The sequence below is a fragment of the Nakaseomyces bracarensis genome (genome assembly GCF_045282275.1).
Source record: "Nakaseomyces bracarensis strain CBM3 chromosome Unknown Scaff10_0, whole genome shotgun sequence".
Taxonomy (NCBI): Eukaryota; Fungi; Ascomycota; class Saccharomycetes; order Saccharomycetales; family Saccharomycetaceae; genus Nakaseomyces; species Nakaseomyces bracarensis.
This window is the reverse complement of record NW_027263956.1, coordinates 373,250-387,402: the sequence shown is the minus strand read 5'-3', so window position 1 is coordinate 387,402 and position 14,153 is coordinate 373,250. Positions and strand designations below refer to the sequence as shown.

The following is a 14,153-nucleotide window of genomic DNA, read 5'->3' as shown; positions in this document are numbered from 1 at the left end:
AGATAGAGTATCGTTATATACGTAGTCAGGGTAATTCATGTGATATACCAATTACCTATACAAATTACGTATTGTGAACGGCGTGTTGATAGATGGAAGTTATGTTGTATCTCTATTTTGCACGAGTATTTAGACTATTTTTTCTTTTCATATGTATTCTGGCTTGGATTTTATACTAGTTATCATCAATCTATCGAGCGTTTCTGTGGAGATGATGTCCGCAGATGAGCGAGAAGAGCCGTTCTCGAACCTGGAGGTTGCACCCGTCTGTCCCGTCTGTCCTGTTGTGCCTGTCATTCCTACACTTTGTGGTATCACCGACCCAGGGCCGCCCATGAGCATACCGCTGTTGCCTACACCACTATTTAGACGACCTCCAGGGTTTGTGGGTCCGCTAGGCATATTTAGGCCGGCACTCGCTGTACCTGGCACACTTCCTGCGATGTTATTAGATTGTTTCCTCGAAGTCGATGGCATGTCCATGATACTCTTGTACTGTACTCCTTGCGAGGGCTGGAACTCCACCATTGTTTGTAACTCTGACAACGTAGAAGATATGTGGTAACTGCATGAAAGGAGCCTGCTCTGGACCACCTTAAAAACGCTGGGACTCTGATATACATTGGCCCCAATAATGTAGTATGCTTGTATTAGCTCTGTGGTTGTAGCAGCGGTCCTCGATTGTTTCTTAATCACCCAGAAATCAGGTTCTCGTACACTGGACAGAACGTATTCCACACCTCTTAACTTCATCAGCTCTTTCTCCAAAGCTGCATGCATTGGATATTTCGCTAGTATAGATCTTCTGATCGGGTCTAGATGACTGAACTCTTGGTCCTGGCCACGCCCACCATGCGTACTCCCATTACGGCCAACACCACCAAGCCCATCGTTATCATTGTCACCCTCTGCTTCACCATCACCACTGCCACTCGCACCACCATTCGCACCAGCAGGAGGGTTATTGATCTGCGAAAACTGCCTCTGCATCTTAATAACATGGTTGTTAGCTGTCTTCTCAAAGAACGGCGACTCTGCAAAGTAATCAAGCACATTCTCCGTCCTTAACCCGAACGCCTGGATCCATTCTGGTGACTTCCATTGTAACTCATCTAACGGCGTATTCATCCTTTTATTATTATTATTATTATTATTATTATTATTATTATTACTAAGTCCTCACAAGTAAAAGTATCTATTATCTACGCTCTTCATTGAAAATTCACTATGTTACTTCAAGTCCAGTTTTAATATTAAAGCCAATTTTTTCTTTCTTCAAAAAACACTATAAAGACCCTTTTTCGCTGCCGAAGGCCGATGGACATTAACAAGTTCAAACAAAGCAAGAGCTTTATTATTTCATTTATAGTTATTGGTTGTGAACCAAGAAGTTTACACTGTATTCTATTCTACAAGACGTTGCGTCTCAGATATTATAAAAGAAGATGATGTTAACTAGAGTTCTGCGAGGCAGGGTTTTCATAAGACAAACGGTTGGATTATACTCTACCGTTCCTAGTCCTTCGAAGGATATTCCTGATGTTAGTACTTTTTTGAAAGCTATAGGTAGAGAATGCGGTGAGCTTGAGGAGACCTTTGAGAACAAGTGGGAGAACCTGTTTAAGTGGGACTCTCGTGTGATGAAGGAGAAAGGTGTCAGTGTACAACAGAGACGGTACATATTACAACAGGTACAGAAGTTCCGCAATGGTGAAGATATCAAGGAGATTAAGAAAGGTAAGAAATCGTTCTTCGGTGGAGAGAGAAACAGGAAGGCCAATATTGCCAAGTGGAGAGCAGAACAAAAGATCCAGTAGATAAAAGAGGTATAAAAGTTTCTTTTGTTCATACTTTTAAATTATAAGATGATACTAAATTAAATTTTCTGTATATATATATTCTCTCCTCACCACTTCATAATTGTAAATAGTAAATAAAAAAAAATATTTAGGCCCATACTATGAAATTACGATTAAACAATATAAACCAAGAAAGAAAATGAAAAATGGTTTAAACTTCAATTAGCACCAACAGAGAGTACAAAACTGCAATATCGGAAACTGTGCATATTTCGCATGATTAGAATGGAGGACAAGGATGTATTAGAACTACTGAAGTTACTCTCGGAATATGATTCCCTTTTAGAACAATTGGCCAAGGCAATGGGTGATGGATTTGCAAATATCAGCAGGGCCAACTATCACAATAAGGACGCCTTGAGAGGTAAGTACGGTAAGGATTATTGGGATGCTGCCTATGAAGGACAAGTAGAAGTGCTGTGTGATTCTACTGTAGTTGATATTATAAATAGACCAGCAAAGGAAGTGAGTACAGTGAAAGTAGAGGAAGATAAAGTAAGGAATAGGAAGGATAGAAATAAGTCAAGAGTTGGGCCAAGCATTGCTGAAGAAGTACGAAGCAGAAGTTATGACCCAATACTGATGTTTGGCGGTCTCTCGACGCCGTCTTCTTTACGCCAAGCACAATCCAATTTTAAAGGTTGTTTGCCGTTATTCATCCAGCTAATTAAATGCAAAGAAGCAATTATGAAACTTTCAAACAAAGACTGTTGAAACACAGAGAATTTAGTGGAGTGAATAACATTCTATAGCTCAAATAGTATCATTGGATGTTGTGTTGCATTCAAGTACTCATATTTGGGCAAAGCGATGTACAGGATGTTATATATGTCATTAGGGAATTCGTGGGGGAGGGGTATCGTTAAATTAAAATACTAACCAAACTATTTAAATAAAAAAAATTGATACATTATTAAGACTTGCTGGTTCTTCTTCATTTTTCTTTTTAGAAAGCAAGGATCCTTTCAATTTAAAACTTTGATGTAATATTAGAAGTATTGAATATATTAGTAGCTTCGTTACATGTGGTAGGAGGATAGAAATGTTGTTTAATGGTTTATTGAGTTTTGTTGCTGTTTTTCGATTATATATATCTTTACTGTAAATTTTAGGAAAATCAACTTATATTAATAGATCCGAAAAAGATTTTGCATTCATTAGAATGTTTTCATACTTTCTATTAATCATTGTTAATACTTTTCAGCATTTCAGTAAATGGGTATCTTGTTCATTAATACAAAAGAAAATTAAACATTTTCAAATATAGGAGTAAGAGTTGATAATCAATTCAATAATATAGTTTTTTGGGGAAAAGGTGAACAATATCATGAATTATGATAACAACTTAAAAAATTAATGAATGGTGTTTTGGAAATCATTTTAAGAAAATCTTTGTTAAATTAGGAATAGGGTATCCGTTTGAAATTGGAAAATACCAAAGGTGGCAAGGTACTTATTGTAATTGAAATGAAAAAAAATTGTTCATGGACACGAACGTTATTTACTTCCTTATGAGTATTATGAGTTATTAGATCCGAAAGAAGACCTGGTACTACCAGCGTAAAATTTCAGTATATCCTGCACCGAAATTCTTTTTTCTGGACCCTCAGAAATGACAGAACCTAAATCCAGTAAAGATGGAGACTGGGATTTGTTTGCCATCCTAGAAGCATGTAATGGTTTATGTGCCATTGGCGGTAGCTCCTCTTGTTCAATAGTTGATTTTATCAACGATGGGAAGTTGTAATTTCTGAATTCTTTCAATGAGATGTTGTCGACTTCGTCAATTAATTCGTCCAAACCTTCAATAGAAGTCTCATCAATAGAGGTACCCATAATGGAATCTGACATTACTCCACTTGAAGCTGATGGAGAAGCACTGTATTTCGTCGAAGAGCTCCTTGAAGATGGTGTAGTAGGAAATTGAGGTTTACTTGTGACTCTTGGAGGTGTTCGTAAGACCTGCTCTTTCAACGTTGGACTTAGCGATTTGCGCTTAGAGAGGTCTTTTTGTAACTGTTCACGTTCAAGTTCTCTAGTCTCGACTGCTGTAGAGAAACCATTGGCGTGGGAGATATGCTGAAAATTAAATGGCGTCGATATGGATACGGGTCTTCTTTCCTTATCCTGGGTGAATAATTTCAATATACTCCTCCTGTTAGCTCTCTTTTGTGATGTTAAACCACTCTTTGCAAACTTCTCACCGTGGCGTTGGCTATTATCTTCGGTTAAAGGTGGTAGTTCGATATTCTTCTTGTTGTTGAGTAATGGTTTTTTACTATTTAGAAACATAATATTCTGTAGCTCATCTTCATTTTCATCTGAATCCATTAACACTTGAGCTTGAATATTGTATAGTTTTTCCTCCTGGTCTTCATCCAACCAAATGGAATCCATCTTAGGCAAAGCCTTTTTAGGAGACTGTTTTTGAGTAGTGGCTTGTGACATCACTAGAGATCAATAGTATTTGAGTCTTTTATTCTATTTTGAAAACTTGTTCTTTTTATTACCTTCTTGAAATTTAAAGGTAAAACTAATGAAAGGAATGGAATTTGATTATTATCAATAATAGTTCTATTTTAAAATCAGTTCTTTTTTGAATGATTTTAAACTTTTCGAAAGGTTTTATTGACTCCAGAAAAAAAATAGTAATAATAATAAGTAATAACAAAAAAATTGTATTGTGTTTTCTATTAAGGATAGTGATAAGGTATGTTTATCTGTATAAAACTTCCTCGTTTAATAATAATGACAATTATTATTCCTAGTTCTAAATGTTTGGTTCTTATATAATAATGGAAAAATTCTTTTAATGATTATTTTTTTATTTTCCTTAAACAATGGTGAAAGAAGGACGATTACTTCAGCAATTATTTTATTTTGTTATCTAATTGAAATGAACAGTATGTAGTTATTTATATTTTACCAGCACTAAATATTTAAAGAAAAGGAGTTGGTATTGAAATTAAATAAAAAATACTTGTTTATAAATACTAAAATGCAATGATGACGATAGACCAGTTTTTTTTTTGTTTTTTTTTTCAACTTCCTTAATCTTTTACTGAATGAGTTCAATCAGTATACTTGAGTCTCTAACGTGCCTTTCTCCAAAAAAAAAGTGGTAATCAGGTTCATTATCAAATTACTAAGTCTTTGTTCAACTTATTTTTAAAATATCTCTAATTTTTTTTTTTTCGTATTTCTCTTTTAAAAAGATTTCGTGGAGGTATGTTTTAGGGCGGGAAATATATAATTTTACATACTCATCGAGGGGATAATCTACACTACAACCTTAGTACAATACTATTTCTTTTTTTTTTTATTATTATTATCTTGAAGTGAAATTTACATTGTCTAATTTACCTTTTCCGGGTCTTAAGAAACTATGACCAGTACATCAAAACTGACGTGGTCTCTTCTTCTTCTTCCTCTTTTTTTTTTATTTAGATTAATATCTTTCTTTAGAAATAACATACTCAATTTCTTTTTTTTTTTTTAAACTATTTCAATTACTTTTCCATTTCGAGTAAGGATGTGTTGGCATCTATTAGAATTTTCTTGTATTTTAGCCATTTTAGCCCTTTTTTTGACTAAATGAGCAAAAGCCCATATCCTTAAGTTTTTTTTATTCCTCTTCCAGTATCAGTACAAAGAGATTTGATAAACCTTATTTTCGCTCCGAAATGTAATGTTTTAAAAACACCAAGTATTGTATCATAATTAACACATCATCACGAAAAGAGACTGCCCCTCTTTCCTTTTTCTTGATTTATTAATACTTTGTTATCCTAATAGGGTAATAGTTCTCTGAAAATCTATAAGTCCGAATTTATTGTTCTCTGCATGTAGTGCATAACAAATAGTAACAACGTTAACCCGGATTGTTAGTGGAACAATAATTTACACTAACATACAGGCACAGAGCACAGGACCACGTAAGACCACACAATGTACGCACCAGCACACAAATACACCCACAAGCGTAGAGCCACAGAAATATTTGCAGAGCCACAGAAATAGCTGCAGAGAAGCAAGAGTAGCGTGACAAAAAGCTGCAGGTGGATTACAGACGGCTTTTCCCTAACCGGAAAAATTAAAGAAAAAGAAAGAAATTTATTAGGGACAGCTAAGAGAGAAAGAGAGAAAGAGATACAGAAAAACTCGTACAGATGTTTTAAGGGTTCTTCCACAACACGTAAGCTTTTTTTATTGCTTATACTTGATTTCATATATTAACTCCATCTCATCCTTCTTTTTTGTATATAAAAGCTATCTGTGAAAAGAAAAAAGTATTCCACATTGCCACGATTGCGATTGCAATTGCTCCTTTTAACGCTATCACATGTGTGTTGGACGTTATTAGTTACCGTTAATGAGTACTGCTGACAGGGAAGAACGAAGAAGGACTGGGGGAGGGGGCTATAGTAAGTTAACACTCTATTTCTTTGTACATAATATTTAGTAAGATGTGACTTATGACTTTACCCTTTTCGTAGTGGGTTCTTCACCATTCATACGTCTGACGATCTTGACATTTCTGGAGTCATCAGAGGACACGCTGTCGACAACATTTTCGGAACCGACAGCGATGACCTGCTTGTAACTCTTACGTCTTAGACGGCCGTTAAGTAGAACCAAGGAGGCGAGCTCGCCCATGGCCCTTGAACAACTGTCACTCTTGAGGCCCAAGAAGCCGACTATACTTGTGGCTCCCAATATGTTTCTGCATTCTGTAGGTTGGAGGGCTCCGCTACTGATTACTATACCACGGCCACGGGAGCTTCTGATGACACTTCTAGCGTTCGAGATGAACTGTTTCCGAGATTGAGAATCTCTTAGAGCAGCACCATATACTATCTCTACTTTGATACCTTTATTCACACAGCTGCATATGGTTTTATGCTTCAACATAGTCGGCAGTCTCTGCTGGTAGTTAAACGTGAGTATATCGATGTCGAGGTTCGTAGTCGCTAGTGTGAGCCCCTTCTCGCTGACAGGCTGTGCAGCAACGATGTCGTAAGCCTGCGATATCTTGGCAACACTCTGACCCTTTGAAGGATCATCTATCACTAGTGTTATCCTGGAATATATCTTTAACCCTGTATGTTCCATCAGTTCCTTAAATCTTTCATTGATATTCATAGGATTCATCTCTTTTACATTGTTAGGAAACTTCTCCATGTGGCTCACCGTGAAATTCAACGCAACGTGCGTGTACCCTAATGTTTTCAACGTCATCAGCGTAGCCTTCAATAGCTCCTCATCACCTTTACTGATAGGCGTCTTGAAATCTTTTTGAGGCCAACTAACATTCAAATCAACCAACATCTTATTATTATATATTGTCTGGAAGAACTCTTGTTCGATGGAGCTATTGTTCGATGGAGGTACTAATGTTGCTTTCTCGCTCTATCCACAAGGACAATATCTTATATTTCAAATGCAATTGGGGGAGAATGTAATGAGAGTCTATTTGATTCATATCTTTTCAATGCAAGAGAATAACAACAGTTTATATATATAACACGTGACAATCTCATCGCATTGGTTGTGCAAACGAAAATTTTTCTGGGCGAGTTGAAAAATTTTGAAAAATTTTGAAAAAAAAAAATTTTTTTCCGTCAAATTTTTTTATTAGTTGTTTTTAGCAGTAGTAGTAAGTAAATTGCTGTTATCTGTATTAGTGTTAGTAAATTAAAGGTAATTCGCTTAAATTTGCTACTGTGATATATACAGAAAGGTTGGAAGACGGAATATAGAAGGAATAATAGTAATAATAATAAAAAGAGTATATAAAGCACTACATCATGTCTATTAACATTTGCAGAGATAACCATGATCCGTTTTACCGTTATAAGATGCCTCCTATCCAGGCTAAGGTTGAAGGTAGAGGTAACGGTATCAAGACAGCTGTTTTGAACCTATCTGATGTCGCGCGTGCGTTGAACAGACCACCACAGTATATTTTGAAGTACTTCGGTTTTGAACTTGGTGCTCAAACTTCTGGTAACATTGAAACTGAGAGATACTTGGTTAACGGTGTTCACGAGCCAGCTAAGTTACAAGATGTTCTAGACGGTTTCATTAACAAGTTTGTGCTCTGTGGTAGTTGTAAGAACCCTGAAACCGAGATTATTATCACCAAGAATGAGGATTTGGTCAGAGACTGTAAGGCTTGTGGTAAGAGAACCCCTATGGACCTAAGACACAAGTTGTCCTCTTTTATCTTGAAGAACCCACCTGATTCTCTAGCTGGTTCTAAGAAGAAGAAGAAGTCCGCTACTGCCTCTGCCAATGTTCGTGGTGGTGGTGTTTCCATTAGTGATATCGCACAAGGTAAGTCCTCTCAAGGTGGCGAAGAGGATGATGAGGCCCCTGCTGACTACGATGACGATGATGCCCTAGCAAGAGAAATCAAGGCTGCTGCATCCAAGCTGGAGACCATCGAGGTCAAGGACGATGAATGGGCTGTTGATATGTCAGAAGAAGCTATTAGACAACGTGCACTGGAACTACAAGTTGCAGGCGCTGCTATGGATGCCGAGACATCTAAGCTTGATGAATATGGTGAATGGATTTTGAAGGAAGCTGGTGAAGACAAAGAAAACTTGCCATCCGATGTTGAATTATACAAAAAGGCTGTTGAGCTTGACATACTAGGCGAGCCAAAGATCGCATGTGTGCTTGCTCAATGTATATTTACCGAGGATATTGTTGAGGAAATTTCCGAACATGCTCCATTCTTCACCAAGGTTTTCGTCGACACTGAATATGAGAAGAACTTCTTAGGTGGTATCGAAAGATTCCTTGGTCTTGAACACAAGGAGTTGATCCCAACTCTTCCAAAGATCTTGGTTAAGCTATACAACGATGATATTGTCTCTGAAGAAGAAATAATGAGATTTGGTACTAAGTCTTCAAAAAAGTTTGTTCCAAAGGATGTTTCTAAGAAGGTCCGTAGAGCTGCCAAGCCTTTCATTACATGGCTACAAAATGCTGAAAGTGATGATGAATCTGATGAAGAGTAAATGGAAAGTTAATGAAGGTTAAAAAAAATGGTATATTATAAAGGTTTCTTCTTTCAGTTAACAAATAAAAATGATAATAAATGGAATTTCAAAGTTATCGACTTTATAATGACTTGCTGTGAGAACCATTAGAAAAACCTTAAAAAAGTGTATATTCTTCTGGTTTGTACTGCTTCATTCTGGATAGAAGATGTACGGTCAAATGTTATACAACGTAGAAGCTTCTAAAAATTAATCTTTACCTGTATATGTGTTTAGAATTCTTACAATTTATGTGCATTAGTCTTAAAATATGGTTTTATTTTTTTTTTTTATTTTCTTCCCAACATTGGTTATTATTAGGCATGTTACCGCTACTCTGGCCCCAAAATAAATTTTTCCCGAAGATATACCTAAAATATAGCTATGAAACTAAATCTAAACTGGGCTTTGCCTATATTTAAGGTTTTTGTAATATAAAGAATGTGTTATTAATTATTAAACTAGTTAGTTATAATATGTGGGATTTATTAGTTATTATTATTTGACGAATATGAAGTAGTTTTTATAGTCCATTAGACAAAGGCAGATAAAAATATGACAAATGATTGTTTCATCCGTTTTATATATTCCAAAAGTACCGGGTGAATAATTGCCAATCAGTATGCTTCAGGTAGGATCTAGCAATTCCGAACTGATAATAGAAGAGAAAAGAAAAAATTAACATGATGCCAACAAATAAAACGATAAAACAAAAAAAACAAAAAAAACAATTAAAAATGTGAAAAATAAATCTTCTCACCTATAACCAAAGCTCAAATTGCTGGAGCGGTCGTCCATTAGAGTTTGTGAAAGTATCTCATGCCCTGTACCTCTGTAATTTTGCATAGGGTTTTGAAGACTCATAATTTCAAATTGAGAGGTCAGATCAAATGTCTCATTGACTGGTTGGTATGGGTTCTGGGATAACCCAATAGGTGCATTAGGACTATTATTATTTATGTAGAGCATAGGATCAGGACTTATTGGGTCCATATGATTAATACCATTACCACTATTGGGAGATAGGTATGAACTTGCAGCATTAGCTGATTTTGGATGAGATGATCTCGACGGTAAAGAAAATCCCCTGGCTTGTCTCACATTATCGTGAACGTAGCTATGTGACATGGTCTTTCTATGCCTTGTTTGTGTTGCACTAGAACCATTTATGTTAACGTTGTTCGTAGAAGTTAGCCCAACCTCCTCAATCAAACGTTTATTCTGGTGAGCTAGATTCGAATTTAAGAGAACGATACGTATCTTTTCGACTATATTATTTTTCCTTTCATTGTCAATTAACCTCGAAGATATAATCTTGTAGAGACATGAGCCACCGCAATTACTATCTTTCAAGATTTCTACTAAATTATCTGATGGTTTGTTATCATTTAGGTCGCCAAATATAGACGTCAATAATGAGTCTTTTAGATTGGAATCGGTTCTTAAATTCAGTAGCTTTAAGATTGTCAGGGAGCCCAATTTATGACAGCACAATTTAGCAATATGGGGTATTAAACTATTAATAATCATGGAATATTTTTCTATCAACACGCATGAGTCTAAGTACCAGGTAACTAATAAGGTACCATTACTACTGGTCGATAAGTATTCTGCGTATAGAATTATCATAGAGCATAACAACAGAGCCTGCTCTGTACTCATATATTGATTAGACTCCAAGCATGCTCTAACTGCCCGCACACCAAATTTATTATCGACGATGGTCCAGAAGTTAGACATAATATTTTCAAAGATGAAACTATTCCATGGAAAGCCAAATGTAAGAACTCCCTGGATAACATAATTACCGTACTGGTCATTAAATAAGGCGGTACAGTACTCTTGAATTCCCTTTGTTATGAAGTTCATTTGTCTTGGTGTATGAACCACTTTTATAATCTTCTGGCTAACCCATGTACCATTTTTGTGGATACCCATGGAAGTCAAGTATTTGTGAGATTCTCTTAACATTAAATCAATGATGACATCTGAACAGTTTTCATACATTTTTTGAATAATTGTATTACCAGAATAATCTAAGCAAAGTTCAGGTAATTCATCAAGCATGGCGACTGCTAGCTGTTCAATTTCGATTGATGACAATGAATTAGAGTCAAATGCCTTCCTCAATTCCCTTAATTTTGGTGCGTCAAAAACCCTGTGAACACTTTGCTGGGGAATAGGGCCAAAATTATTGGTATCGCAGTTCATAGTACAGTTTAAAGCATTTTTTATAGTATGGTTCAATATTTCATCATCATACTGAGTATTAAATTTCTTAACAATATCTCTGAATCTGTCCTCTTGTTCAGGTAATCTTAAAGGTGGTAATGTAAAGGGACATGGGTCTGAATCAGCAGCGGACAGATGAATACTGGATAGGTTTGTTTTAGTTGCGCTATTTTCTTTGGATTGATGGGTGAGAATAACAGGTGGCTGGAGATTCGGTTGACCGGTGACACCTTGTTGAATCTGCAAGTACTGTTGTGATTGTGATTGAGATTGTGATTGGTATAAATTGTTGTTAAGGAATAATTCATGTAAAAGTGGCTTCCTGACAGTAGGATCTAACTGTTGCTGTTGGATTTGTTGTTCATGAGCCAACTCAGCTGTTTCATTTGAGGCAAAAACCTTAGCAAGGGTTACGGTACTTGGTAAACCCAATACAGAAAACTCCTTACCTTGTAGATTTTCTATAGCAGATATGGCACCTTCAATAGTCTCAAACTCCACCAATGCAATATTAAGATGTTTTAAGGTTTTTGCTGAGATGACTCTTCCAAACTGTGAACAAAGTGATGCTAATAAAGTACTGGTTAAGTTGATTGGGTGAGATACTGGGTTATTGTTGTAATCCACGGAGGGAGGCTGTAACGGGAATACGTTGGTAATGCAAATTGTGTTTGTAGGCAAAAGAGTGGAAGCTTGGTTTGGAATTGGAACATTTGGGTTAGTGGTAACCCAAGTGATGTTCTGTGGATCAATATCATCCATAACTATTGGAGTGTTACCATTTCCATTAATACCGTTTAATGTTGTAGAAGTAGCATTGTTCAGAGAATAATGTAACGACATGTCTGAACCATAGTGAGGGATATTACCAATCATAGGGTTATTATAGCTACTACCTGATTGAGTTCTTTGTCTATTAATAGAGAAATTATCTGTAGTATTATTGTTGTAACTATTGTTATTACCAGTTTGTAGATGATTCAATCCTGAAATAGGAGGATTAGAGTATTCGAAGGGATCTTTGACTGATGGAGGTATACTAGTCGGTGTAGGATTAGTGTTATTGTTATTATTAGTACTATTATTACTGTTGTTGTTATACCATATATTATTACTATTATTAGTCATTTGTTGTGGGACTATTGGAGATATTAATGGTATTGACGTTCCATGGTTAGAAGTGGACAAATAGTTTGGCGAATTATCTATTGAACCATATGTGAGAGGAGTACCTTGGAAATCTTTACTCGAGCTGCTGATGACGTCAAAGTTAGGATTGTTGTTATTATTATTATTATTATTAATATTATTAGTTCCATTGTACTGCTGTCTAAAATACAAGCTGTTGCTATTACTGTTACTACTACTATTATTGTTGTTATTATGATTAACGCTTGAGAACATATGAGGACTGGTTGTGTTACTACCTGTGTTGGTATTGGTCACTACGGTACTTCCAGAAGAGGACTCGTTACTAACATTTGAAGAACTCTTTCTCGTATGGAATTTCGCACTGATCGAGGGTAAAATACTGTTCAAAGTATTACTGAAACGTTCCTTCTTCGATCTATACGAAGATATCCTCTTCCCATCATCCTCATCCATCATATCATCATCCTCATATATCGGAATCGTGACTCCAGGACTTATAACAGAGGGAAAATATTCATATCTGTCTTCATTCATCTTATCATCTGCATTCGTCTTTTAGTTTATTGTACTTCTTTTTTTTTTTATTTTTCTCTTTCTTTCTTAAAATTCAAATAGTATGGTTTTTCTAATTCTTGTTAATTTTTTGATAAAATCAATTTTTTATATTACCTGTTAGCCGCCGAGATCGAAAAGAGAATTTTTAAATAACAAATATAGCTAAAGCCTCGGAGTAAATGAACGCTTTATATATATAAGGGTTCTTTCAAGAAAGAACTCCTGTTTAGAGAAATAGATTACCCAAAAGAAAAAATATAAATAAAATAAATGTTTTCGTGGGAATAGAAGAAGTCGTTAAGCTTTTCTATGGGTATGTCTAGGGGGGGATTTTTTACTTCTATTTTACTCTTGGAAGTCTTTTGTGTGTGTGTATTTTTTTTAATGGCAAGCAAGAGCTTGCTCTTTTAAAACATAAGCTTCTTTTTTTTGTTTATTGTTTATACTTTTTGTCTTTTGTTAGTATTCTTTGTTACTAGTCCGTGTGATTTAAGAAGACAGGGGAAAAAAGGGTACCCAAGTTCTAGTCTATCGTTAGTACTGAAAGAGTAGAAGAACAAAAAAAACAAAGGGGGGGAGGGATTTCTCTGCTTGTTCTTGAATAATCACTCATTACCTTGAGCTTGATTGTAGGTCTTGTCTTGTGTACTTCTGTGAATTGGGCGTATATCGTTAACGGTTTTCATTTACGGTTCTTTTTGAAATAAATTCTTTTACTCAACCCCTAATGCACTCTTCTGTCTCTCTGTCTCTAATACAACTTGTGCTTATCTTTGTGGAAAAGTAGGTGAGATAAAAGGAGTAGGAGAGGAAGAGAAAGAGAGAGAGGATCATGGAAGTAACAGTAAGAGTAAGATTAGCACTACAAATCAAAAAAAAAAAAAAAAAAAAAAAAAAAAAAAAGGGCATCGGGTATCATCTCTTAATTGGAGGAGATGACACAGTTAAAAGAACACAAGTTTGTCTAAGTCGTTTTAAGTGGGGGTGGGAGAAGCGAATGGGTGGGAGGAATTCCTGTAGAAGGAAATCAAGGGTTCTTTCTCTTACAGTTCTTTTTTTTTTTTACCCGCTGTCAAAAACTTGTAGTAATATTGTTCGGAGAAAAATTAGAGTGAAAGGGGGGCGGAGAGAGAGGAGTGAGAAGAGAGAAAGAGCTAAGTGGAATAAATAATGTAAAATAGGGGATATTGTAAGAAAAAAGTAATCCGAAAAAAAAAAATTCAAAACAATAACAAGCACAGCAATAGCAATAGCAATAGCAATAGCAACAAGCAACAAGCAACAACAAAAAAAAAGGGGAATAGGA

At 35.7% G+C, this 14,153-nt stretch overlaps 7 protein-coding genes across 7 annotated transcripts; 3 read left to right on the top strand and 4 right to left on the bottom strand.

Annotated features, from left to right (window-relative positions):
- Positions 1 to 147: 147 nt before the first annotated feature.
- On the bottom strand, positions 148 to 1,128 carry MED6 (mediator complex subunit MED6; the record flags this gene model as incomplete). The annotated part of the gene is made up of 1 exon (XM_071052955.1): positions 148 to 1,128. The coding sequence occupies one exon, from the start codon at positions 1,126 to 1,128 to the stop codon at positions 148 to 150; it is 981 nt and encodes a 326-aa protein (XP_070911205.1).
- Positions 1,129 to 1,445: 317 nt separating this feature from the next.
- FYV4 (mitochondrial 37S ribosomal protein mS41) lies at positions 1,446 to 1,817 on the top strand (the record flags this gene model as incomplete). Its single annotated transcript, XM_071052954.1, has 1 exon — positions 1,446 to 1,817. One exon carries the CDS (start codon positions 1,446 to 1,448, stop codon positions 1,815 to 1,817), a length of 372 nt encoding a protein of 123 aa, XP_070911204.1.
- A 258-nt stretch (positions 1,818 to 2,075) lies between these two features.
- VMA22 (Vma22p) lies at positions 2,076 to 2,573 on the top strand (the record flags this gene model as incomplete). The annotated part of the gene is made up of 1 exon (XM_071052953.1): positions 2,076 to 2,573. One exon carries the CDS (start codon positions 2,076 to 2,078, stop codon positions 2,571 to 2,573), a length of 498 nt encoding a protein of 165 aa, XP_070911203.1.
- An 804-nt stretch (positions 2,574 to 3,377) lies between these two features.
- GIC1 (Gic1p) lies at positions 3,378 to 4,307 on the bottom strand (the record flags this gene model as incomplete). The annotated part of the gene is made up of 1 exon (XM_071052952.1): positions 3,378 to 4,307. The coding sequence occupies one exon, from the start codon at positions 4,305 to 4,307 to the stop codon at positions 3,378 to 3,380; it is 930 nt and encodes a 309-aa protein (XP_070911202.1).
- Positions 4,308 to 6,332: 2,025 nt separating this feature from the next.
- Positions 6,333 to 7,187, bottom strand: RPP1 (RNA-binding RNA processing protein RPP1; the record flags this gene model as incomplete). Its single annotated transcript, XM_071052951.1, has 1 exon — positions 6,333 to 7,187. The coding sequence occupies one exon, from the start codon at positions 7,185 to 7,187 to the stop codon at positions 6,333 to 6,335; it is 855 nt and encodes a 284-aa protein (XP_070911201.1).
- A 479-nt stretch (positions 7,188 to 7,666) lies between these two features.
- Positions 7,667 to 8,887, top strand: TIF5 (translation initiation factor eIF5; the record flags this gene model as incomplete). The annotated part of the gene is made up of 1 exon (XM_071052950.1): positions 7,667 to 8,887. The coding sequence occupies one exon, from the start codon at positions 7,667 to 7,669 to the stop codon at positions 8,885 to 8,887; it is 1,221 nt and encodes a 406-aa protein (XP_070911200.1).
- A 777-nt stretch (positions 8,888 to 9,664) lies between these two features.
- On the bottom strand, positions 9,665 to 12,826 carry PUF2 (Puf2p; the record flags this gene model as incomplete). Its single annotated transcript, XM_071052949.1, has 1 exon — positions 9,665 to 12,826. The coding sequence occupies one exon, from the start codon at positions 12,824 to 12,826 to the stop codon at positions 9,665 to 9,667; it is 3,162 nt and encodes a 1,053-aa protein (XP_070911199.1).
- Positions 12,827 to 14,153: the final 1,327 nt, after the last annotated feature.